Below are 24,367 nucleotides of genomic sequence, written 5' to 3' on the forward strand. Positions count from 1 at the left end.
AGATTGTCCTAAATTTAGAGTTGTGCCAGTTGGTCCAGAAGTGCACATGAACAGCACCCCTCTACACTCTACGCCCGATCATGAGAGAGCAGATGATGGAGAAGAAGTGCCCGAAACGCCCCTCCCTGAACAAGCGTCGGGTTCGACCCGTTTTCCAATTAGGCCTCAAGGTAAGAAGGCTTCAAAGAGAAAAGGGAGTGCTTCCAAGAACGATTATGCAAAGTTCATGGAAGAACTTACTCGCCAAGGTGAATTGACTTTGGCGAGGGAACTGGCGAAAGATGAGGCTGATAAGGCTGATAAGGCATCAAAAGGAGCAGCTGTTGAGAGAGAATTTTATGCTAATGAGAGAGAAATAGAGCTACTTAGGCAAGAAAGGGAACATGTTAGAGAAGAAAGACGAGCTCAACAAGATCGTGAGATTATGAACATGTCTTTAGAAGGGAAGTCTCCAAATTCTAAATTTTTTTGGAAGTCAGAGAAAGCGGACGTGGTGCGAAGGAGGCGTGCAAGAGAAACAATAGCAAGCCAAGGTGGTTCTAGCACCGCAAGAGAAGATCATCCTAGCACCACAAATTGGTTAAGTGATGATGAATAGAGTACTTTTTGTAATCGGAGCCCATAATTTTCCAATCACTTTGGGTTGTAATTTATTATTTATTGTTTGTATTATTTATGTTGTTTCCATGTTCATGAATATTTATTCAAATTAATTTGGTAAGTTATTTATGTTGTTATAAGTCCATGACCATGACCATCGTTCTAATTAAAAGTCCTTTACATAGATTACATATACTAAGAATTACATAAACATAAACATAAAAAAATTACATAAACATACTAAGAATTACATAAACATACTAAGAATTACATATACTAAGAATTACATAAACATAAACATAAAAAAATTACATAAACATACCAAATAATAAAACACACCAAATAAAATAACATAAACATACCAAAAACATTTTTTTTTTGCACAAAATAAGAATCATGGTTGCAAACAGCAATCATGATTTTGTTGAACAAATGTCGTTCCATTCTAAAACGATGTCTAAAGTACGTATCAGGGAATGCACTATTAGGAACAAAATAATCATCCAAGAGTTCCATACCTCATCGTTGCCTGCTTCTATCAAGGTTTCCGGAACGCCTGGGCCTGCAGATCTGAGCCGCAGCTTGGATGACTCGACGAGAATGTGAGGCTCTGCCCCTTCTTACGTCGTCATCTCTCATTTGACGCTCCTCATCTTCTTCCCTCTCATTTCTTACCCCCTGGTGATTGAACATTGATTCTGATTGGTTAAACAAGTCTTCCTCTTCCTGATTCAATTCCCACATCATCCTTGAGGAAGAAGAAGAAGACATTGAAATAAAGAAACAGAAACTATGAATATTGAAACTGATTTTTGTGAATAAGGAAGCAGAAATTATGAATAATGATAGAGATCTTGAGAATTTTGGTGTGAAATTTGTGAAGATGGATGGTGGATTATATAGAGGATTCAGGAAGGATTAGGTTCTGCATAATGCCACGTGGCATGCCGTCATTCGTTAAAAATCGGATGGAAATCTATCATCCAAGATTGTTAACAGATTATGACACGTGGCATGCCGTCATTCGTTTAAAATCTGATGGAAATCTATCCTCAAAGATTGTGAACTGATTATGACACGTGGCGCGACGTGATTGGTTAATAATCTTATCAGAAATCCATATTATAATTATTTATTTTGTATTATTTAATAATACTTAGGATAATGACACGTGGCGCACCGATAACGATTAAAAATCTTATCCGATATTACATTTAAAATTATTTTGTATTAATTTTATAAATAAAAAAAATACTAATATTTTATTGCCTATTGCCAGGGCTATAGAAGTGTAACGGTGGAGATGCAAAATCTATTGTCAGGGCTACTTACTGTTCATTAAAGGCAATTACTATTCATTAGGTGGATTGAATAGTGTATTGCCAGGGGGAAGGGCTCCAACGCTGGAGTTGCTCTGAAATGCAGCAAAGGGAGCTGCTGTCAGTGGTGGTCAAAGTGTCATATTGACTATTAATCATTAAATTTATATGTAAATTTTAAGAAGATGGTCTAACAATTTAAACCAGTAAATTTGTAAAAAAATTAAAATTTCACTAACATAACAGCACAAAACTGTCCGGCTGGCGATTTGTCCCGCTCATACCTCTGACGTCGCTTTTCCGTCATTCCGCCGATCTACTTTCCCGAGAACCAAACATAAACTTCCGTATGCAGGTATATCGTTCTCCACACGCAATATAAAAACACCCCCCCTCTCCCTCCAGTCCACTTCATCCAATCCAAAAAACCCAGCATTTTCCCGATAAACAAACAGTCCAACAAGCCAGGATACACCCGATTGAAATCCAGAAACCCCCAGGGCTAGGGATTATTTTATCCGCTCTATGCTGCAATGGACAAGGAAACCGAAATCCTCTCCCGCCTGGCCGCGAACCACCTCTATCTCGCCCAATTCGAGCCGCTCCGGGCGGTTCTCATTGCCCTCCGAGCCCGTAACCCCGAGCTCGCTCTCGCCGTGCTCCAGACCATCGTCGCGCAGTCTGGCCGGTTCGAGAACGTTCTCTGGTCGCAATCCTGTCCGTCGCCGGCTCTCCTCACTTACTTGTCGACCGTCGAGCTCTTGCAATTCGATAATGCGTCGTCGGCGTGGAGTTTCGATCCCGAAACGCTGCGGTTGCGGGCCGAGTTCTTGTTGTTAGTCCAGCAACTGATCGACCGAGTATCGGAGAGTTTGCGGAAGGATTTCGATTTGGAGGGCATAGAGAAAGAGAAGGAGAACGAAGGTTTGGGCGAGAGCGAGAGTTTCGAAGAGCGCGCGGAGTTGTTGGAGAAGAGTGAGGATACTAGCAAGGATTTGAGAGATGGCAGTGGGGAATTAGATAGCTGTGTGAAAGTTTTGGATAGGGTGTTGGAATTGGGGGTCAAGAGGTTGAAGCCGGGTTCTGTGGCGGTAGAGTCTGCTGATGCTGATGGTGGGAGTGGAAATGAGGCGCCAAGCGTTGTACCGATTGAGGAAGGCGAATTGATGTGTTTGAGGAGTGTAGTTTGGGAGTACCGTGATATTTTCGAGGCATTGTGTTGGAATATACAGAGCCAAGTGAGGGGGTGGGAGGGAGATGATTCTTCGGGTTTAGCTCTAACGGTGAGGAGGGACAAAAATGCAGGGGAAACCTCGGAGGAGGATTTGAAAGTTCTTGGTTTGATACAGAGGAGTGTTCAGTTAGCTCACTTAGATGCTATGAAAGAGGGCATGAAGAATGGTGATGTCGATGGAGTGGTTTCGCGGATTCGTTTTCTTCAACTTGATTATGGAGTGGAGGAGAACAAGTATCGGTATGTCTATAAAATTTGAACGAATATTTGTTTGTACAACTTGTGAAGTGTTTTTATAGATTATGGTTCGTACTTATTTTAGTACCATAAATGTTATTCTTAGTACAATTGTTTTGTTAGCGAGTTTGAATTTAAATTTTCCTTAAAACAATTCGAAGAACACAACAATTTGAGGGTGAATTGTGTTAATACGTTCTTGAATTTTCCAGTTGTTAGGCAAATATGAAGATTGACAGATATTTCAGAGTTTTTGCTAGTTGTTTGGTTTGTCTTAAATGTGATAAGTTAGGAGGATTGTTCATTTTAAGAAATCTTTATAAATAATACTTTGAAGATGCTTCATGAATTGTGTGCTATCTTAGGAGGGGTGGTTCTCAGATGGGGGAATAGGAGTATGATTTACTGCTCTCAGATGAATTTTGGGAATGAAATATCAGAAAGAGAAGTAGTTGTTATTGTTGATGCAGCAGGGCATCTGCTCCTTGAAATCCCAAATGCGGCCTTAGGATATATAATACTTACTTCCTTCTAAACATTTATTTGCATTTGTTGATGTTTCGTACAGCATGGTTCTGCAAGATCTTCTCAAGATGGTGTCATCAGGAAAGGAGGGATATGGAGATTCCTGGCGTGACATGCGAGAAAAGTTACTGGGGATTTATGGTGCCGCTCTTGCATCAAGTTGTGGACGTCTTGTTGAAATGATACAAGTAATGTTTTCAATTTTACTTGTAATCGTTTCTGCATGGTTAATTCTTTATTGGAATTTTTTTTATTAGGCCAGTAGTCTTGCAACTAATTTCTTGTTAGATGATTCGTTGAATGATTCTGGTTATTTTGTTATGCGATGGATATCATTATGTGGTGAAGCTGACTGGCCAGGATGCTTGGAAAGCTACAATACTCAGTTGGAAAGGACTTTTTATAAAATTTATCTGTGTGTGCAAAGTAGAACTTGGAAAGCTTTTCTTTATTGAAGTTTGGTGCAAAGTATCTTTAAACCTAGATCAATTCATGTATATGTGTGTATAAATTGGTTAATCCTGAAATAGGTAGATCAGTTCAGCCAGTTTCATAAGGTCTGTAGGCTAGTTCAAATCTGATTATGATGGTTATTCTAATGTAAGAAGCTAATGCTGTACGATAAATGCAGTTTATATTTTCAAAATATCTATCATGGTCAATAGCATTTTTTCCTATTAGAAATTAATTCATTGACCATAATTATGAGATGTATTTGAACATTACTAATCAAATACGTTATATTTTCTTTTATCATCCTTAGGGTGCCATTCAATATGTATTACTATTGCTTCTGAGCCATGCATGAGGTAATATTGACTTTATAGGTGGCTTCCTGCAGGTTCTTCAAGATGAGTTGCTCTCAGAAGAGATTGAGAAGTACAGATCTCTTGATAACAACCTGATTCCACCACCTCTTGAACGTCTTCAAAGATATCTTGCTGGGTTGAATCCTGAGGCAGATGTTTCTGATCAAACTTGTACCTTCAACACTGTAGCCGGATTTTGCATGAGAGACATGTACCATTATGCCCGTGTTTCTGGTTTACATGTCCTTGAATGTGTCATGGATACTGCTTTGTCTGCTGTGCAGAGGGAGCAGCTTCAAGAAGCTAGCAATGTATGTGCCCGGTTTTATGTTTAAATTCAATATGTGAGTATGAAATGATATTATCATTATTCTGTGGGATCACTTATTTTTTGTTTGATATTGTATTGATACTATTTTGACTAGCCTTTCTTGTCCATCTGTGTGAAGATTCTTTTATTGTTTCCCCGACTTCAGCCCCTGGTAGCTGCCATGGGTTGGGATTCATTATCTGGCAAGACTGCAGCACGAAGGAAATTAATGCAACTGCTGTGGAGAAGCAAGTCACAGGTTTTACGCCTAGAAGAATCTTCTCTTTATAGTAATCAATCGGATGAGGTACTTGCCCCTGAAGTCTTTCTCGTGTGATATTTTTCTGGCATGATATCAATTTTAACAAAGGAAAAATGTGACTGTATGTGGTATTCTTTGTCAGGTATCTTGTGTGGAATATCTCTGTGATTCTCTTTGTTATCGGCTTGATCTTGCCTCTTTTGTTGCCTGTGTCAATTCTGGTAAATCATGGAATTCAAAATCATCATTGATGTTGTCTGCTAAAGAACAACTAGCCTCCAGTAGTGAAGATGCTGAGAATGATCCTTTTGTCGAGAATTTCGTACTGGAAAGGCTTTCTGTTCAAAGTCCTCTTCGGGTAAGTCCTCAAAATAACTATGTGGTTATTTTTGAAAGGGAGGAAGGATGGACAACATGCCCATCGAAATCAGACCTACAATGATGACATATAAGAATCAGATTACGCTCAGCCCAGACTCTCACCAATCAACATGAATTACTCTAAATAGTAACTTATAATTTCTTTGGCAAAGACCCCCCATGAAAAGCAAAAAATCTAATGTTATTCTACCCCACATTAAATCCACTACGTCCACCTTACCATGAGAAAGCCTTTGGTGATGATTTATGGAAACATCTACTCTGGCGTTTTTCTTAAACCATTTTTTTTTTTGTACATATGCATAGACTTACGGTTATTTATTTTGGTGCATTATGTAATAACGCTGTCATACTGTGTCGTAAGTTCGTAACTTGTCACTTGCAGTTGATTTTCTCTGGATATAAAGTTATACTATTGTCTTTTGTTCCCTGAACATGTTCTTTAGGTGCTTTAAAGATATAGTTAGCATTGTAATGGTACCGTTTTTAATAGTTTTGAATCCTCCAATGTTAGAATGTGATATGTGATGGGTTCATTCTCTGTAGGTATTGTTTGATGTTGTTCCAGGCATAAAGTTTCAGGAGGCCATTGAATTGATAAGCATGCAGCCAATTGCATCAACTTTAGAAGCCTGGAAGAGGTGAGCATTCTTGTATCATAGCTTATTGGGTGTCAATCTTTGTTATGCATGATTTAGTTTGTATCATGTATTACTAGACATACAAAGAAAGGGATGAAAACAAATCATTTTGTGAATAGGAAGTGTGTCCAAAATTCCACTCATGCTAGTTCTGTGACTGCTTTTCCTTTCGAAGTTGTTGATCTGACATTCCGGCAGATATCAGTGCTGTTTATTGTTGAATGTGCACCTTCTTTCCCTTGCATATCACGATTGATGTTTTCACCTTTCTCTTAGGATGCAGGATATTGAACTCATGCACATGCGCTATGCTCTAGATTCAGCTGTTCTTGCAGTTGGCATGATGGAAAGGAGTATTACTGGTGAAAGAGACAGTCTTTATCAAGTTGCATTTAGCCATCTGAAAGATCTGCAGAACCATTTGGAGGCTGTCACTGACATCCCTCGCAAGGTAATCTAATTTTTAGTGTGTTTTTCTTTAATTGTTTGTTTCTTATGTTATGCTTGAAAGTTGTTTATTGTTTTCTTTTTTCGCAAGGTAACATTTCACTTAAACTTCCTTTTTTGTGGTTGTAGAACTGTATGTTTTCTTATGTTTATCTCGAAAGCACAACTTGCGAGTCTATGCCACATGTTTCCTTGAGCAGATCTCTGCATGTTGTCTTTGAAACTTTGTGTAACTATAAAATAAAATTCATGGACAAATGCATAACTGTTGTTTATCCATCATGTTCTGATGCTAGAGAATTGGCTTGCCAAATGGATTGTCTTTGGTATTATGTTCAACTTCATTTTGAAATTTCATGTTTTTCTTTGAATCTAAATGCTCTTGATTTGTTTGGAATGCCATCAGTTTTCTTAGTTCACTGCTTTTATTTTCCATTTTTGTATGCTATTATTTTCTAATGGTTCTTTTCAACGGTGGTGTAGATCATGATGGCAAATGTCATAATTTCACTTTTACATATGGATGATCTTTCTCTCAATTTGGATCATTGTGCTTCAGTGGGGAGCTCTTCTGCATCACACCACTATGCTTCAGAACAAACTGATGAAACATGTGAAGGGGGAAATGAATTGGTTATATCCTTTACTGGGAAACTACTATCAATATTAAATCACTGTCTTCCGTCAACTGTAGCTGAACTAGATAATGCTCTGCGTGAAGGCATTAGTAGGGATGGAAGACAAGCATTGGAGTGGAGGGCATCAATTGCTAAACATTTCATTGAAGAGTGGGAATGGCGGCTGTCAATTTTGCAGCGTCTTCTTCCATTATCTGAACGTCAGTGGCGGTGGAAGGAGGCATTAACTGTATTACGTGCCGCACCATCTAAGCTACTTAACCTGTGAGTTCTATAATTTTTTTTTTTTTCTTATTTGTGGAACTTATGTAGTGTTCAATCTGTTCTTTAGTGTAAATTGATTTTTGGATATTGGTTATAAATCACTGGTTTTCAAGTGGTAGTTTATGACAACTATGAACTATGATGATCGCCCAATAAAAAAAAAACGATGACAGCATTAAATGAAATAAACCTTGTCTAAAAAACAAGATAGAAAGCAGCGATGATATTTTGAAGATCATAATACATCATCAGTTAAACTTAATATGAGATTTGTGGCGCCAATTTTCCAAAGGTGAATTAATATTGCAGTTGTTCTTTTATGTTGCAGGTGCATGCAGAGAGCAAAGTATGACATTGGCGAAGAAGCAGTGCATCGCTTTTCACTGTCTGCAGAAGATAAAGCTACTCTTGAATTAGCTGAGTGGGTGGATAGTGCTGTCAGAAGACAATCTGTATGATTCAAATCACATATTGTAACTGCTTATTTTATGCTTGTCTGCTTTGACTATCTGTACTCGTTCCATGTAGACTTCTTTTGGCTTTGTTTGCCTTGGTGTGCCTTCATCTGTAGTGTCTCATAAGATGGCCCACTTTCTAGGTAGAAGATGTAGTCTCTCGTGCTACTGATGGTGGGACTTCTACAATACAAGATCTGGATTTTTCTTCATTACGCTCCCAGTTAGGTCCCTTGGCTGCGGTAAGTGCTTAGACTACTAAGTCTCTACTCCCCACTATCTTCAGGGAGGTTGAGTATTTAATTAATGGGCTGATATTGTAAATATTTCCTGTCAGATTCTTCTTTGTGTCGATGCTGCTGCTACTTCTGCTAGGTCTGCAAACATGTCCCAGCAGCTTTTGGATCAGGCAATGCTCAAATAAACTTGGAACTTTAAGATCCTAACTGTGGCACAACCACACAAAAATGATTCTTTGTCCTTATATATGGTCCTTATATATGCTTGTCTTAGATTATTTTGTGATTCTCGAATTGTCTATTTTCCAGAAGATAGGAAGTATTTACTTTAAAACATTGGACTTTTTAATGTTTTGACATTGAGTGGTCCAAATCACCTTGGTTCTGAAACTTTTGTGAGTAATTGATGTGAAGAGGATAATCTGAAGGTTTCAGCATCAGTTTTGCTTTTTCTTCCTCCCCTCCCCCCAAGTAGGCAGCAAATACTTTAATACCAGACCAACATTTGTGTTATCACGGCCTACATAGGCAAAGATCTTTGCATTGCCTTTTCTTCTGAAGTGTTAGTTGTAAGACTTCATGTCATGTGTCAGAAATATTATGAGCTTGGAAGAAAGTAAAGTTTGCCTCGATTGGTATCATTGGATTGTTATTGGAAACCGTCTCTGGATGTATCCCAGAACATTCATCTTCCCCATATTTTCTTCTGTGTTATTTATGTCTTTTTGTTGGCTTTGGTATGAGGTGTTTTTGTTGTTAATAGACATATAGACTCCAGTAGTTTGGTTTTACAACAAGCTTCGATTTTTCATGTATGCAGGCTCAAGTTATGCTGTCTGAGATATATCCAGGAGCTTCTCCAAAGATAGGCTCCATGTACTGGGATCAGATCCTTGAAGTGGCAGTTATATCTGTTTTAAAACGAATTCTGAAGCGTTTACATGAGTTCTTGGATCCGGTACAGATCTTTATATTCCTATGTCGGATAAAGAGTTCTTATTAAAAGATTGCACTGTCTTTTTATGAAGTTGTCAAACCAGGATATAAACAAATTAATTCCTCGCTATCTTATTGTTCTTCCATTCTTTAATTCTTGGTGATTACATTCTGTCCCGAGTAGCTGGCAGAATGATTACTGCATTAAAGAATTATATTTGAGATTATTTAATTATTTATCCTGGACACTTGATCTACTCATCCAGGATAATTCTCCAGCCCTTCAGGTCACTTTATCTGGGGAGAACATCATTTCTTCACCAAAGGAATTCCAGAGACTAGGACAACGGGAGCGTGTTCTCGATATGCTACATCATATGATTGAGGATGCTCACAAGGGAAAGCGGCAGTTTCTCAGTGGTACATTTTTCTAGATTATCCTTTTTGTTTTTAGTGTGGAGGGCTGGGGAAATATGTTTTATGGATGCTCTGCTTTGTTTGGCTTCGTCATGTCTTTAATTCACACAGGTAAGCTCCATAATCTTGCAAGAGCTATAGCTGATGAAGAAACAGAGCTAAATTCTTTTAAAGGAGAAGGCCCATCTGGTGACCCAAAGGTTCTTTATGATCTCGACAAAGACGGAGTTCTTGGACTTGGGCTAAGAGTTTCCAAACAGATACCATCAAATTCCGCAGTTGGAGAAACTACCGTGCAGCCTGTTGGCTATGATGTAAAGGACAATGGGAAGAGATTATTTGGTCCAATAAGTACCAAACCCATGACATATCTTTCACAATTTATTCTCCATATTGCCGCAATTGGAGACATAGTTGACGGAACGGATACAACTCACGACTTCAACTTTTTCTCACTCGTGTATGAGTGGCCCAAGGATGTAAGATTATTTGAAGTATCTGCAGTAAAGTGTGTGTACATTATATTATATATATTTGCTTTCTGATGTTCTCTTATTGATGGCATTTTGGAATTTGGTTAAAAGAATGGAATACTTTTGGAAGCACTTTAATATCAGGAACCTCATCAAATCATAGGTTTAATTTAAAAGGCTGTAGAATCAAATATGTTGCAACTTCAGGTACTATGGTACAGTGACTTTTAGGCATGTATATGATGGCAAGAAATGTGGAACTGATGAGTATTTGTACATAGAATTTATGCATTATTTATCAGTAATGTTGCACTTGCATGCAGTAAATGCATACTTGATGAGATAAAATGTTTAACCCTGTCCCCAATCTGCTGTTTGGTTGTCAAAAATGTTTTAAGATTGCACCTTTAGCTTGATTTATCTGGAATGGTCTGCTATTTTGATCTAAGATCCTGTTCCGTTTTCCTTTTTCTTTGTTTGGTTTCTTCTTGTTATGTTCCTGGTGGACTTCTTGTCCATCCTGTTTTCTAATTTCCTTTCTTGAATAAAATTTTTCTCCCCTATAAAAAGAGAAGAAATGTGTACTTGATGAAAAGGAGAAATACAATACACTTGACAATTACATGAATTATTTTCCTGTCGCTAGTATTTGTACAAATTAATACACTTTTAGAACCTATTTAAATCTGATACTCTCATTTCTTGAAAAACTGATAACATATGTAATAGATTTAATTAGATTTAATTCGTAGAAATTGCATGGTTTAGATGGATTGTTAGTGTGTAGGCAAGAATGATATATGAAGGGATATTAGCATCTTTGTTTGACGCAGAACTTGCCAGTCTGTTTATTTTGTTTAGTTTGATACATATGAAATCCTTTTGTTGGATGTTTCTTGGTTCTTAATCATGTGTCTTAAATTTGAAAGCTAAAAGTTCTTATGTTAGTAGTTTGCATATTTCCTTTTATGATAGATTATTGATATAATTATGTGTGGCTATTGTATTTTGCAGCTTTTAACTCGTCTTGTCTTTGAACGAGGCAGCACTGATGCAGCTGCTAAGGTAGCTGAGATCATGTGTGCAGATTTTGTCCATGAAGTAATTTCAGCATGTGTACCTCCAGTTTATCCCCCACGATCTGGTCATGGATGGGCCTGCATTCCAGTCTTTCCCACCTTCCCTAAAAGTGGCTCAGAAAATAAAGTATTATCCCCCTCTTTCAAAGATGCTAAGCCTAATAGTTACTGCCGGTCCTCATTCTTGCCCGGAATCCCTCTATACCCTCTTCAATTAGATGTCATTAAACATTTGGTTAAGCTATCCCCAGTGAGGGCAGTCTTAGCATGTGTTTTTGGGAGTACAATTTTGTACAATGGCAGTGATTCTTCGATCTCAAGCTCCTTGGATGGTGGTTCGCTGCAGGCACCTGATGTTGATCGGTTGTTTTATGAGTTTGCTCTTGATCAGTCGGAGAGGTTATATTCATGGCTGTAAATCAATTTCTCTTTATGTATTTGCCTTATTGTTGCCTAGCTTTACTTGTTATTTTGACGTACAGGTTTCCAACTTTAAACCGATGGATACAAATGCAAACTAACCTTCATCGAGTTTCTGAGTTTGCTGTAACAATTAAGCAAACTGCTGATGGTGGCGAGGCTAGGGCTGAAGCAAGAGCTATCAAGAGATTACGCGACCTTGACAGTGATACTGAGTCAGAAGCTGATGACATTGTTGGTAGCAGTAGTGTTTCAACAGCTTTACCAGACCTCAATGACCAAGGTGGTGCAGCTACTGAACCTTGGGATGACTCTTCAAAATCTGATGTTGCTGAGCTTGATACTTCAGTTTTCCTTTCTTTTGATTGGGAAAATGAAGAACCGTATGAGAAAGCTGTACAGAGGTATTATAGTTCTTTACAAAGATAGAAATTATGATAAACATTTATTTAATATGCTGGAAAGCATCTTTACCATCTCTGAAGTTTCAGTGCATAAATTATCTGGTTTTGGGGAGCATTAAACGGAATTTTTCCGTTTTTCTTTGGAGGGAGGGGTTGGCAAGTCTATTTATCTTTTAATTGGTTTTGGGATAATATTGTCATCATGCTGACAAGGGAAGGTAACATTACCGTTTCTAGTCACTCATTGCTGTCATTTAACAGATTGATAGAAGAAGGAAAACTCATGGATGCTCTTGCACTGTCTGATCGCTATCTACGTAATGGAGCTTCAGATCATTTACTTCAGCTAATCATTGAAAGTGGGGAAGAAACTCGGTCAGTCCCTGTACAATCTCACGGTTATGGAGGAAATAGCATATGGAGCAATAGTTGGCAGTATTGCCTGCGGTTGAAGGATAAACAAGTTGCTGCTAGACTTGCTCTCAAGTATGTAATGTCATGGGTGTATAATTTACCTTGTGAATGTTAGCTCAAACGAATTATACTAGTATCTGTCTATCGTACCCATCATCTTTGATCAGATTTGTTGCATTTGCAGAGCAGTTTTTGTTCCAGTAATGAAAATTTTCCTATTTGATATTTCAACTTATATAAGTGGTTCTTGTTTCTCATAAAAAAAACACTTATACATGTGGCCTTTTTTAATTTCAAATATTGCAGGAATGTATGGATCTATTTTTGGTCCTTGAAAATGTCTTGTTCCTGTAAGTTGGGACTTGGGAGTAATTCTGCTCTCAATGTCTCCGAGTCTCATACTATTGTTAGCTTTCCCTGGCATCACATGTTGTGAATCAGCCAAATCCTTCTTATATGTTTATAGTCCAATTAACTGAGGGGTGTGGTTAATGGTGTTACACATGCACTAATGATTATATGAGAATCATTATATTCTTATTTCCATAGAGTTTCTCAGTCTTTACAAATTTTGTTCCAGGTATATGCATAGATGGGAACTGGATGCTGCTTTGGATGTTCTCACAATGTGCAGCTGCCACCTACCTCAAAGTGATTCCATTAGGAAGGAGGTAGTGCTTCAATATTTGATAAATTGCATGTATTCTATTAATGCTAAATTGATGTCTTGATTACGTGAAGATTGATAAAGGTTTTACATGTTGCATTATTTTACTTGGTGAACTGTATCTTTTTGTTGTTGATGTAATTCTTTTGGATGCTTAGGTCATGCATAAGAGAGAAGCTCTGCAGAGGTACAGCCACATTCTAAGTGCAGATGAGCACTTTAGCAGTTGGCAAGAGGTTATAATTCTGGTCTCTATGGCCTAAAATGAAAAGTAAATATGATAGGAATATTACAAGATGGCTCTTCTAGTTTATTTATTTATTATGGTAGCATGCATGTCACATTAAGTAGGGTTTAATTCTCTTCTTTTGTCCTTCTTGGTTCAATATCAGGTTGAAGCAGAATGTAAGGAAGATCCCGAGGGCTTGGCACTAAGATTAGCTGGAAAAGGAGCTGTTTCCGCTGCTTTAGAAGTGGCTGAAAGTGCAGGATTATCCATAGATTTGCGGAGAGAATTGCAGGGCCGGCAGCTTGTGAAACTTTTGACTGCAGATCCTCTCAGTGGTGGAGGTCCAGCAGAAGCTTCACGGTTTCTATCTTCTCTACGTGAATCAGATGATGCTCTACCAGTTGCCATGGGTGCAATGCAGCTTTTACCTGATTTACGGTCAAAGCAGCTTCTTGTAATTATCTAATTTTCTCATGGAAATTTCTTTGATCTAATAAAGAATACTATTTGTTTGTTATACATTCATATACTCTTGGTTGAATTTAAATGTTTATTTTGTTTATTTATTTTTACTTTTGTAAAGGTTCATTTCTTCCTGAAGCGAAGAGAAGGAAATCTTTCAGATGTTGAGGTTTCTCGGCTTAACTCATGGGCTTTAGGTCTTCGTGTTCTGGCTGCCTTGCCATTGCCATGGCAGCAAAGATGTTCTTCCTTGCATGAGCACCCTCACCTGATACTTGAGGTTCTTCTGATGAGGAAACAGCTACAGTCAGCTGCTTTGGTTAGATATCACTTCTTAAATGCCTTCAGTCACACACCAATACTTGACATATTCTGTGTTAAGACAGATTTGAATACCATTTGATCATTTTCACTTTTTTTTCTGACAGATTCTCAAAGAATTTCCTTTGTTGAGAGACAATAATGTCATTATTGCCTATGCTGCTAAAGCTATAGCTATCAGTATTAGCTCTCCCCCTAGAGAATATCGAGTAACTGTTTCAGGGACAAGATCAAAGCAGAAAACAAGAACAGGTGCACCTGTGAGGTCTTCTTTCACGAGCAGTCTAAGTAACCTGCAAAAAGAGGCTCGCAGAGCTTTCTCTTGGGCTCCACGAAACACGGGAGACAAGGCCACCCCAAAAGATGTTTACCGTAAAAGAAAGAGTTCAGGTTTGACGCCATCAGAAAAAGTGGCTTGGGAGGCCATGGCTGGTATCCAAGAGGATCGTGCTTCAACATATTCTGTTGATGGGCAAGAACGTCTTCCTGCTATTTCCATATCTGAAGAATGGATGCTAACTGGTGATGCAACGAAGGATGAAGCTGTTCGTGCATCTCACCGTTATGAAAGTGCCCCTGACATTACTCTTTTCAAGGTATGCTAGTGAAATGAGTTTGTACATTTTGGTTTTTTGATGCAGGAGCGTCTACAAGGCATCAATTTTCTTTTATAAACACCCCTAGATGCATAATAAAGATAGGAAAACTAAATATGTTCCAACTTCCATTTAAAGCTAAATATGTTTCATGCTGCCATTGTAAAATTTTCATACTGCTATTTGTCCATTTCATATGTAGAAGTAGAATATATGGGAGCATCCATGGCTTATATTAAATCGTTGTTCAAACTTCTGTGGAATTCTAATTTCATCAGTCCACCTACACTTAATCGTATACTTTCCCTGTATGAAGTTTTTTTGGCATGGTTTGTAAAATTTTTATCTTTATAATTAGTTAAAGTAGTGGTTTCTTCAGCTTGCAATGGTCATGTTTGGGCATGCTGCTACTGCTGACTGACAGTTTGGGTTTTCTGTTTGCAGGCACTGGTTTCTCTATGTTCTGATGATTCTGTCTCTGCAAAAAGTGCATTGGATTTGTGTGTTAAACAGATGAAGAATGTGCTGAGCTCCCAACAATTGCCTGAGAATGCATCTATGGAAATAATTGGTCGAGCATATCATGCCACAGAGACGCTTGTACAGGTATACTTCCAGAAAGCATTTACAACATGGTTAAAATTCCATAACGAACAAAGGAGGAGCAATCATCTTTACCTTGTAAAGGCAGGGTTATGGTTTTGTTGTGCAATCATCTTTATGTGCCTTTTAGTTTGTGATGCGAATTGCAATATTAGTTCTCATGGCATGCTTTTGCAGGGGCTACTTTACTCTAAATCCCTGCTGAGAAAGATTGTGGGTGGTAATGATTTGTCAAGTAATTCTGAAAGAAGTAGGGACATTGATGACGCATCCTCTGATGCTGGTAGCTCTAGTGTGGGCAGTCAGTCCACAGATGAGTTATCTGAAGTGTTGTCACAGGCAGACATTTGGCTAGGACGCGCTGAGCTGCTCCAAAGCCTTCTGGGATCTGGAATAGCTGCTTCTCTAGATGATATTGCTGATAAAGAGTCATCTGCACATCTCCGTGATAGGCTAATTGTAGATGAACGGTACAGCATGGCTGTATATACATGCAAAAAGTGCAAGGTAAGTATCATAGATGAACTTTGTAGTTAAAGTCTGCTGCTTTTTTTAATTATATGTTTTTTCTTTGAAATGATTATTGGAAGCTTGTTATGCTTATGGATATGTGGAACTTCTGTCAGATTGATGTTTTCCCTGTTTGGAATGCATGGGGACATGCTTTGATTCGGATGGAGCACTATGCCCAAGCTCGTGTCAAGTTCAAGTATGTTTAGTTTAGATTTGGCATGGAAAGGCTATGGAGCCTTTTCCTTCAATAAAAATGTGTTGTCCCCCTTTCTACTCTCCCTTTCCCCTCTCTTCTCCCCGCCTCTTCATGTTGTATCTCTATGTCCATGTTTATCCCTGCTGAGGTATGTATGGTACAGGTGTTTAGTAATGTTATCTCCCCCCTTCTGATTTTTAGGCAAGCTCTCCAACTGTACAAAGCTGATCCTGCTCCTGTCATTCTTGAGATCATCAATACAATCGAAGGAGGTCCGCCTGTTGATGTTTCAGCTGTTCGTTCCATGTAAGATGCCATACAGCTTGGAAATAAAAAAATTTATGTTTGTCTTGTGTCAAATATTTTGTAGGTTGCTGTGAGATCTAGAGTTTGAGACATTTTTGTCCAAGTTCTAAGTCAGGAGTTTGAAAGCTCTTTCTATTTCCTAATGGGAGTTTTTAAGCTTGCAAACTGTATACTTCTATTTTCTTCAACTGTAAAATCGTTTATCATTTATACAAGGAACAGAGACCAATGGGCTTTTAGAATTTTTCTTTCAATAAACAGGAAGCTTGATAATAAGCATGATGATCCATGGTAATTTTATGTCTCTGTATAAACTTGAGTTAGAAGAAACTCAACTCCATTCATAGTGTCAACCAAACTGACAGTAATAGGGAACCTCTTCTTTTCTCAGCGTTGAGCTTGTTTGCCAATATGAAGAAAAATTAGCTGTTCGTTAAATTTGAGATGAGTCATCTTTGTACCCATTTGGGTTTTTTTATCAATGTTGAAGAACAATTGAGATTGTCCATTTCCGTAATGGTTATACTTTGATGAAACCTCGTGCTATTCAGTGCATGATATATGACATAGATACATTATGATTTACATCTCTTATTGTGCCCTGGGCTGGAATGAGAGGCACTGTAGTGTTGCTGATGTATCAGGTCGTGGTTATGTTAATTGAGTTTATTCTAAACATGACAGTCTGGCATTTCAAAACACTTTTGCTCATGTATCATGCACCTTTAGTCTATTATGTGCACTGGAACTTTAGATTCTGAATCCATAATATGTGCTTATGTAATGAACACACACTTTTCTGAAGCTGTCCTTGTGTATAAACTGAAAATGCAACTTATACTGCAGGTATGAACATTTGGCTAAAAGTGCACCAACAATCTTGGATGATTCTCTTTCTGCTGATGCATATCTCAACGTATTGTACATGCCTTCGACATTTCCTCGATCAGAGCGATCCAGGCGTTCTCATGAATCTGCGAATAGTAATTCCACTCATATTTCAGACTTTGAAGATGGACCTCGCAGCAACTTAGACAGCATACGATATGTTGAGTGTGTCAACTATTTACAAGAAGTAAGTTTCACCTTCCGTCTATGCTCAAGCTAGCATTGACCTAGTATCTCAATTTACAGATTTTGAAAGACAAGGAACTGAATTTATAAACTGTGCATGTCGATTTTTTTTATGCTCGCATACATCTAGAGTACAAGTTAAGGATGTTATTCTCACTACTTCCCCTTCCTGTTATGTTCCCATTTTTATACTTTTGTTTACAGTCAGGTTCTTGATAACTATTTTCAATCCTTTGCAGTATGCACGGCAGCATTTGCTCAATTTCATGTTTAGGCATGGTCATTATAATGATGCGTGCATGCTGTTCTTTCCTCCAAATGCTGTTCCCCCACCTTCTCAGCCATCAACAGTGGGGGCAGCATCCTCATCTTCATCCCCTCAAAGACCAGACCCTTTGGGAACTGATTATGGGACCATTGATGATTTGTGTGATTTATGTGTTGGTTATGGCGCAATGGCTGTTTTAGAAGAAGTAATTTCAACAAGAATGTCATCTGAAAACCCGCAAGATGTAGCAGTAAGCCAGTATACAGCTGCGGCCCTTTCCCGTATTTGCATCTACTGTGAAACTCACAGGCATTTCAATTATTTGTATAAGTTTCAGGTAAACGCTTCACTCAATGGGTTTCATGTGGAACTGAAATGAGGATTGTTAGAAAGCTGCACTTTTTTAATGTTCATCTTATTGTGCTTTTATTTTATTTTAGTTGGATTCAGATATTTACTTCATCTTTCAGGTTATTAAGAAGGACCATGTTGCTGCTGGACTTTGCTGCATCCAATTGTTTATGAACTCATCTTTGCAAGAGGAAGCTATAAAACATTTGGAAAATGCCAAGGTATTCTTTGGCTTATTGCCCTTGGACCATCTTAATTATCAAACATTTTCCAAGATGGCTCCTATACATTTTGATGTATAATGGCATGGAATCTCAGCCCTATAGTTTGGGAATTAGGTTTAGGGTTTGCAGCAAAGCCGGGAGAATTTCAGCCCCATAGTTTCAAATTTATGAATTTGTAGTGGTTGTATGTCTTTCATGTTGTTCAAATTTTGGTGGTTGTAGATGCACTTTGATGAAGCGTTATCAGCACGATCCAAAGGTGGGGATTCTACTAAGCTTGTGACGAAGGGTGTTAGAGGAAAAAGTGCCTCTGAAAAGCTCACTGAAGAAGGACTTGTCAAGTTTTCGGCGCGGGTATCAATTCAGGTAGTTGCATCGCTGAAGTCCTATATTCTTTTATGTTATTAATTTAAAGAAATTGTTGGAACTTGGAAGACTTATTATGATTTAAAGAGGGCCACATACACGAACATTTGACCAAGACAGTACGAAAATCCTTAAAAAAGTTCAAGAAACATCTTTTATCATTTGAATTATTGTCAATCATTTATATTATCCTTGTGTATTGAGGAATTGGCTCTGCAGCTCTGCCTAAGTTATCTGATGTTAATTCCCAAAAAAAGCTATCAGATGTTAAATCCATGGTAATTTAGTAGGCTATCTGTATGGACCAAATCAATAGCTGACATATTAATATGCTTCTATTTGGTGGAAAATGATATCAACAATCCGTTTAGTTCAATAAGCAGTTTCATTGGCATTAGTCTCTCATATTTCCTGTTGATTTATTATTATATGGCAGGTTGAAGTTGTGAGATCATATAATGATGCGGATGGACCACATTGGAAACATTCACTTTTCGGAAATCCAAATGACCATGAAACATTCAGGTCCGAGTGGTTCTTATCAGTGCTGGGCTTAGTATGAGTGTCTTTAGTTTTTTATGATATTAAAGAAACCAATTACTTTACTGCCCGAAGCAATTTCTTTTGCCTTGTTTTTTCGTATATTTGTATTTCTTGTTCAAACAACAAGTGTGCATGACTAGAATTCAAAGTTATAAAAGGAAAAAAAATTTGCTACTGCTATTAGTTAAAGTCTATTCATGTTAGTGAGTTAAAGGAAAATGTTCAGCGGTGTGGTATCAGTACATTCCATGCATTCCTCTTTTAATTTGTCTTCCATGATGTGAATATGTCCCAGGGTTGACCACATTACTTTTATAATTATATTGTGAATTAGGATATTTATAAGGACATTCCATAATTTTCTGGTTTATTTGATGAAAAAAAAAAATGATTTTCTTTGTAAGGTACTCGTTTCTTCGGTGGTTTTCTTACCATGCGTTATGCTGTTTATCTTTTTTCCTTGCCATTGTACACGTTACATGAGAAATATTTTGATATGATGGTGAGGAGATTCATGCCTTTTGCTCTTTTTGCAGGAGAAGGTGCAAAATAGCTGAATCTCTTGTGGAAAAGAATTTTGATTTGGCTTTCCAAGTGATTTATGAATTCAATCTTCCAGGTAGCCATTACATTATGATTTTATCTTCAAACCCTTTTTTTTCGCAGAATTTGGTTCTGGATTTAGTGCATGTTTTTATTTACATTCCATCCTCTCATAACTTTCAGCTGTGGATATATATGCTGGTGTCGCTGCATCACTCGCTGAGAGAAAAAAGGGTAGTCAACTGACAGAATTCTTTAGAAACATAAAAGGAACAATTGATGATGATGACTGGGACCAGGTAATGTGATTTACATCTCGCTCAATAACCTGATAAAGCACACAAAGTATCCCATTCTTTTTATTAAATTCACAACAAATGAAAAAAATGGTGAGAATTCATCATCCTCGCCATTCTTTCTAGCTTTTTACTAACAGAAGAGGAAAAATGCAAGGCTAAGTTAAATACCTCCAGTTTGTAATGATCTTGTTATGATCATTGACCGAGTTATAATATACTGATGATCCTTTAAGATTATGAAGAGTCAATTTTAGTTGGTAACTTGTTTTCAGTTTAAGGTTTATATTTTGATACTTTCGAACTGGAATTTGTTTTAGAACTGTTTTCTGTGTCTCCCTTTCCGCTTTCTGGAAGTCTGAAACTTATTCTATTTCTTTCTTTGTGAATTTAGTAAATTTTTATGTATTTGTGGCCTCATGTAGGTCTTGGGAGCTGCAATTAATGTATATGCTAACAAACACAAAGAGCGCCCTGACCGTCTCATAGACATGTTGACCAGTAGCCACAGGTAGTGGTTTCATGCTGTTGGAAAATTGTTAAACTTTGATTAATTGAACTTTAGTACTAAGAAACTTGTTCTGTGCTTTTTTGTGTTTTTGATTTGGCTATGCAGGAAGGTTCTGGCTTGTGTGGTTTGTGGTCGTCTAAAAAGTGCATTCCAAATTGCTTCTCGTAGTGGAAGTGTAGCCGATGTCCAATATGTAGCTCATCAGGTTACCTTTCCTTCCTCAGAAACTCTCCACTATTCCTGTTTACAGATAGATTACATAGCTTGGCCAACATATTACACACAATCGTGCCACTATGTAAATTGTTCAAAATAATCTATAAAAATTTCATCTGGTTTATGCTTCTATGATTTAAGCGCTGTCAACACGCTGCTCAATGCTTTTATTTAATATCTTTTTGTTCCACATACCATATTCATATCTTTATTCTAACTTATTTGCAGGCATTACATGCGAATGCACTTCCTGTGCTGGACATGTGTAAACAATGGTTGGCCCAGTACATGTGATATGGTTGCTTGAGGAAATTACAGCCGGTGCAAGCAAATTACTGTTGGCCTTGTTTGTTTTGCTGCAACCTTGCTGCACCCAGATAGTTTGAAACAGATGGGGCCTGACCACGACTAGGGGACCCAGTTGCTACTGGAATGGTGTGTTGCCGATAACTGGTGGTACATGAACTTTGAAGACAAGGCGCCGTTGCTGTTAGTTACTGCCATCATTTTTGTTTCGTATTGTCAAGACTTCCCGCTGCCATTGATGAAGCTGCTTTTGACTCATTGAGTTTGCTCTGTTATATCCAGAATGTTATGAAACTCTGCCCGAGTTTTGGACCACACATACATAGGGAAAGTCTCTCGAAAGGCTGAACAGAAATCGATAACAGTTCTTCCAAGTACCGTGTAGACAACACATTGCTCGTGTGCGGTATGAACGTGCCTTGTTACTGCATTTCTTTGCTTCGTCAATGATTTTTGGTTAGTGAATTTTAGCATTTAGACTTCAGAGCTTAGTTAATTTAGGAGTGCTTGCGGATGTGTATAGATGCGAGAGAGAGAGAGAGGAGAGGCATTTCTTGTATATAGTTGTATTTTTTTGGGGGTAACGCATGTTTGTATTTTTCATTTCCTGTAAGAAAAACTGATTGATACAAGCATATTTGTGGTGCGGCGATTCGATCACTGGACCTCGAGTGCGGTGGCAAACATTTCTTTTTCTCTCTTTATACAAGGGGTGAATGATTTTAACAACTTGAGCTATAATCGCTTGGTAAGAATCTAATGGATTAACGCAACGGTTAGATCTTGCAGACAACCCGTATCACTGAATGAACGTAGCATAGTAGTTGGACCCTTATGAAACATCGTTAATTCATGTTGAGGAGGCAGCATCAAGAAAATCTTTTTATTGTGCATGGTCATTGCATTAGGCCTATTAATATTATCACCAACAACGAACGGTTAAAACTAGACGCTCGAAACTAATGTATAGCGGAGGTTGTAATGAGCGTTTGATTAAAAGTTAAAACTAGCTCAATTTGTTTGAGGTTGGTTCGTGTGCTTCAACGAGAGTGCAAAAGCAAGGGTTCTTCAAAAGGTTACAGAGACCCTAGTTGACCGGTACTTAATAATTTTAAAAACAATATAATAGGATACAAACACTTATAATGTTTGAAGATGTATTCAGTTCGAATGATTTTAATTGTTTTTTATTCATTAGTCTCTGAACTTTGACTGTTTGTTACAGAAAAGTGAGTAATTTGAGGCTTTTGAGTAACGTTTCAATGAAGCAAGTGAAATTGTCAAGAGGCCTGGCGGCTTGGGCCTTGTCTTACTCTTACCCGTCAGAATAAAAAAGGCCTTCTTTTAATGAATATCGAAGAAAAATATATTAAGAAGACTCTTTTAAAAGTAGAATTTTTTTTCAGATTATTTGACACCTCATGTTTTCAACATAATGTTTCTTAATGTTAGTACGAAAATTAATTTTAAATTGCAAGATATCAGAAAGTTCATAAAGAGTTCTACTTTGAGATAGACTTCTTAGCATTTCTAATAGGGGAATATTAGGGAAAGTTCTTCGGTAACAGTTGACAAAATATGTGATGCTCATTGCTGATGACATGAGACAAGAGGATTTTGGGATTAAGCTCAGTTCAACGTTCAATAATATGTTGGAATTTGGCCACATGCATGCCATCCACGCCCATCCGTTGAAAAGAAAAAGAAAAAAAAAACCCCATAATTTTATATTATCCATTATTTCAAAGATTAAAAATAGTTTTATATATATCATCACCACGTTGCGATTCACGGATTCAGATGGGAACCGGCGTATGTCACTATGTTGGACTTGTGGATGCAGATTTTTACTATCTTCTCGTTTCACATATTATCTTGTAATTATTCATCCAATTACATCATATATGGTCGGCCTATTCTTCATCAACAGGGTCAGCTACTCTCCTATAAATACCCTTATTATCCCACTAGAATGCTAAGTCATCTTGGACGCATAAGGTTTTTAGCTTTAATTGAAGGTGATATTATTTTGCAGGTGTATTTTCATCAAATAAGAAGATGACGGAAATTTGCATTCACATGACTCGTTTGGAAGTTTTTTTTTTTAAACAACTAAACATGTTTTTAGTGAGAATATTTTTAAAACCAATTCTTAGTTAAAATATAAGTAAATTCTGAAAAATCACTTAAAAGTGAACTATACAAGAAACATATAATTTATGCTCTTGTAGAAAGCACTTCAAGTACTTTTGAAACTCAAAAATATTTTTTTTCTAAAATCGCTTCCAGTCATTTTAAAACCTTATAAATACGCCCATTATTGCCCTCTCGTCTAGCATTAATACACATAAAATTGTCCAATATATTGACAAGGTGTTCTTCTTGAGCATGACCCGCCTTTGTTATCGGATGAGCATAACGTACTCCACGACAGTTTTGTATGCTAATAATATTGGAGAGTGTTGATGTTGGTTTGAAGACTCTTCATAATATGCGCGTTCTTCTTAGACCTGGTTTGGTACTGAGGTGATTCTGAAAAAAGCTGCTATAAAAAAAAGCTGGGAGCTATTTTTGTGTTTGGTAAACACTCAGCTTCAGCTTTTTTTCACAGTTTTGGATGAAAAAAAGCCGAAAACAAGAAGCTGCAAAACCTAGCTTTGAAAAACCGGTTTTTTTTCACATCTGTTTTACATAAAAGTTTACCAAACACTCTAATACTGCTTTTTTTTTTTTTCAAAAGCACTTTTACAAAAAAGTTTACCAAACACTCTGCTTTCTTTCACAGCTGCTTATTCTCACAGCACAGCAGAAGCAGTTTTTTTTCGAAGCACAGCAATACCAAACCAGCCCTTATTCTTACTGAGAATTTCAAGTTCGAGTCTCCTCTTTAAATTATACCACTTAAAACGTCTTCTACTTAATAAAATACCATTCCACTCTACGATAAGGGAATTTATAAAGCTGGTGCTAATTAGGAAAATAATAAGAAGATAAAACGTTTAAAAAGATTTAGTTTTATGCTTGTTTTGGAATGATTTGACTTTTTTGGGTAGATTTGACTTTAAGCTACGGATGTGATACAAATAATTTCTCAAACGAGACAAAAAAAAAAATTATCATTTATGTCATCTCTATGAATTATTGTGATTAATTATATAAGATTGTTTGAAAGGATTTGGATTCTATATGGATCCAAATTGTGGGGATTTTAGGAATCCTCACATATTAGTTATTCATCATGCATCGTACGGTCATAAATTATTTAACTTTTT

General features: G+C 37.4%; 1 protein-coding gene across 2 annotated transcripts; it reads left to right on the forward strand.

The window, feature by feature from the left end:
* The first annotated feature begins 2,186 nt into the window (after positions 1-2,186).
* On the forward strand, positions 2,187-21,824 carry LOC125476371. 2 transcript variants are annotated; one of them, XM_048582383.1, is made up of 36 exons: positions 2,187-3,393; positions 3,959-4,103; positions 4,757-5,035; positions 5,174-5,341; positions 5,439-5,654; positions 6,224-6,318; positions 6,595-6,769; positions 7,249-7,667; positions 7,996-8,119; positions 8,266-8,364; positions 8,460-8,531; positions 9,182-9,319; positions 9,564-9,717; positions 9,826-10,193; positions 11,202-11,665; positions 11,749-12,090; positions 12,352-12,576; positions 13,085-13,175; positions 13,330-13,407; positions 13,564-13,854; positions 13,984-14,181; positions 14,291-14,779; positions 15,224-15,385; positions 15,560-15,889; positions 16,009-16,091; positions 16,293-16,397; positions 17,244-17,472; positions 17,711-18,076; positions 18,210-18,311; positions 18,537-18,680; positions 19,117-19,205; positions 19,760-19,842; positions 19,950-20,065; positions 20,488-20,573; positions 20,679-20,778; positions 21,018-21,824. In XM_048582383.1, exons 1-36 carry the CDS (start codon positions 2,453-2,455, stop codon positions 21,081-21,083), a joined length of 7,632 nt encoding a protein of 2,543 aa, XP_048438340.1. In that variant the 5' UTR covers positions 2,187-2,452; the 3' UTR covers positions 21,084-21,824. The 2 variants fall into 2 exon arrangements, with proteins under 2 accessions (XP_048438340.1, XP_048438348.1); XM_048582391.1 differs by lacking the exons at positions 2,187-3,393; positions 3,959-4,103 and having other exon boundaries at positions 4,928-5,068.
* Positions 21,825-24,367: the final 2,543 nt, after the last annotated feature.

The sequence above is a fragment of a genome, unplaced genomic scaffold (genome assembly GCF_019419815.1).
Source record: "Pyrus x bretschneideri cultivar Hongxiangsu unplaced genomic scaffold, Pyrus_bretschneideri_v1 Contig1, whole genome shotgun sequence".
NCBI classification, from domain to species: domain Eukaryota; kingdom Viridiplantae; phylum Streptophyta; class Magnoliopsida; order Rosales; family Rosaceae; genus Pyrus; species Pyrus x bretschneideri.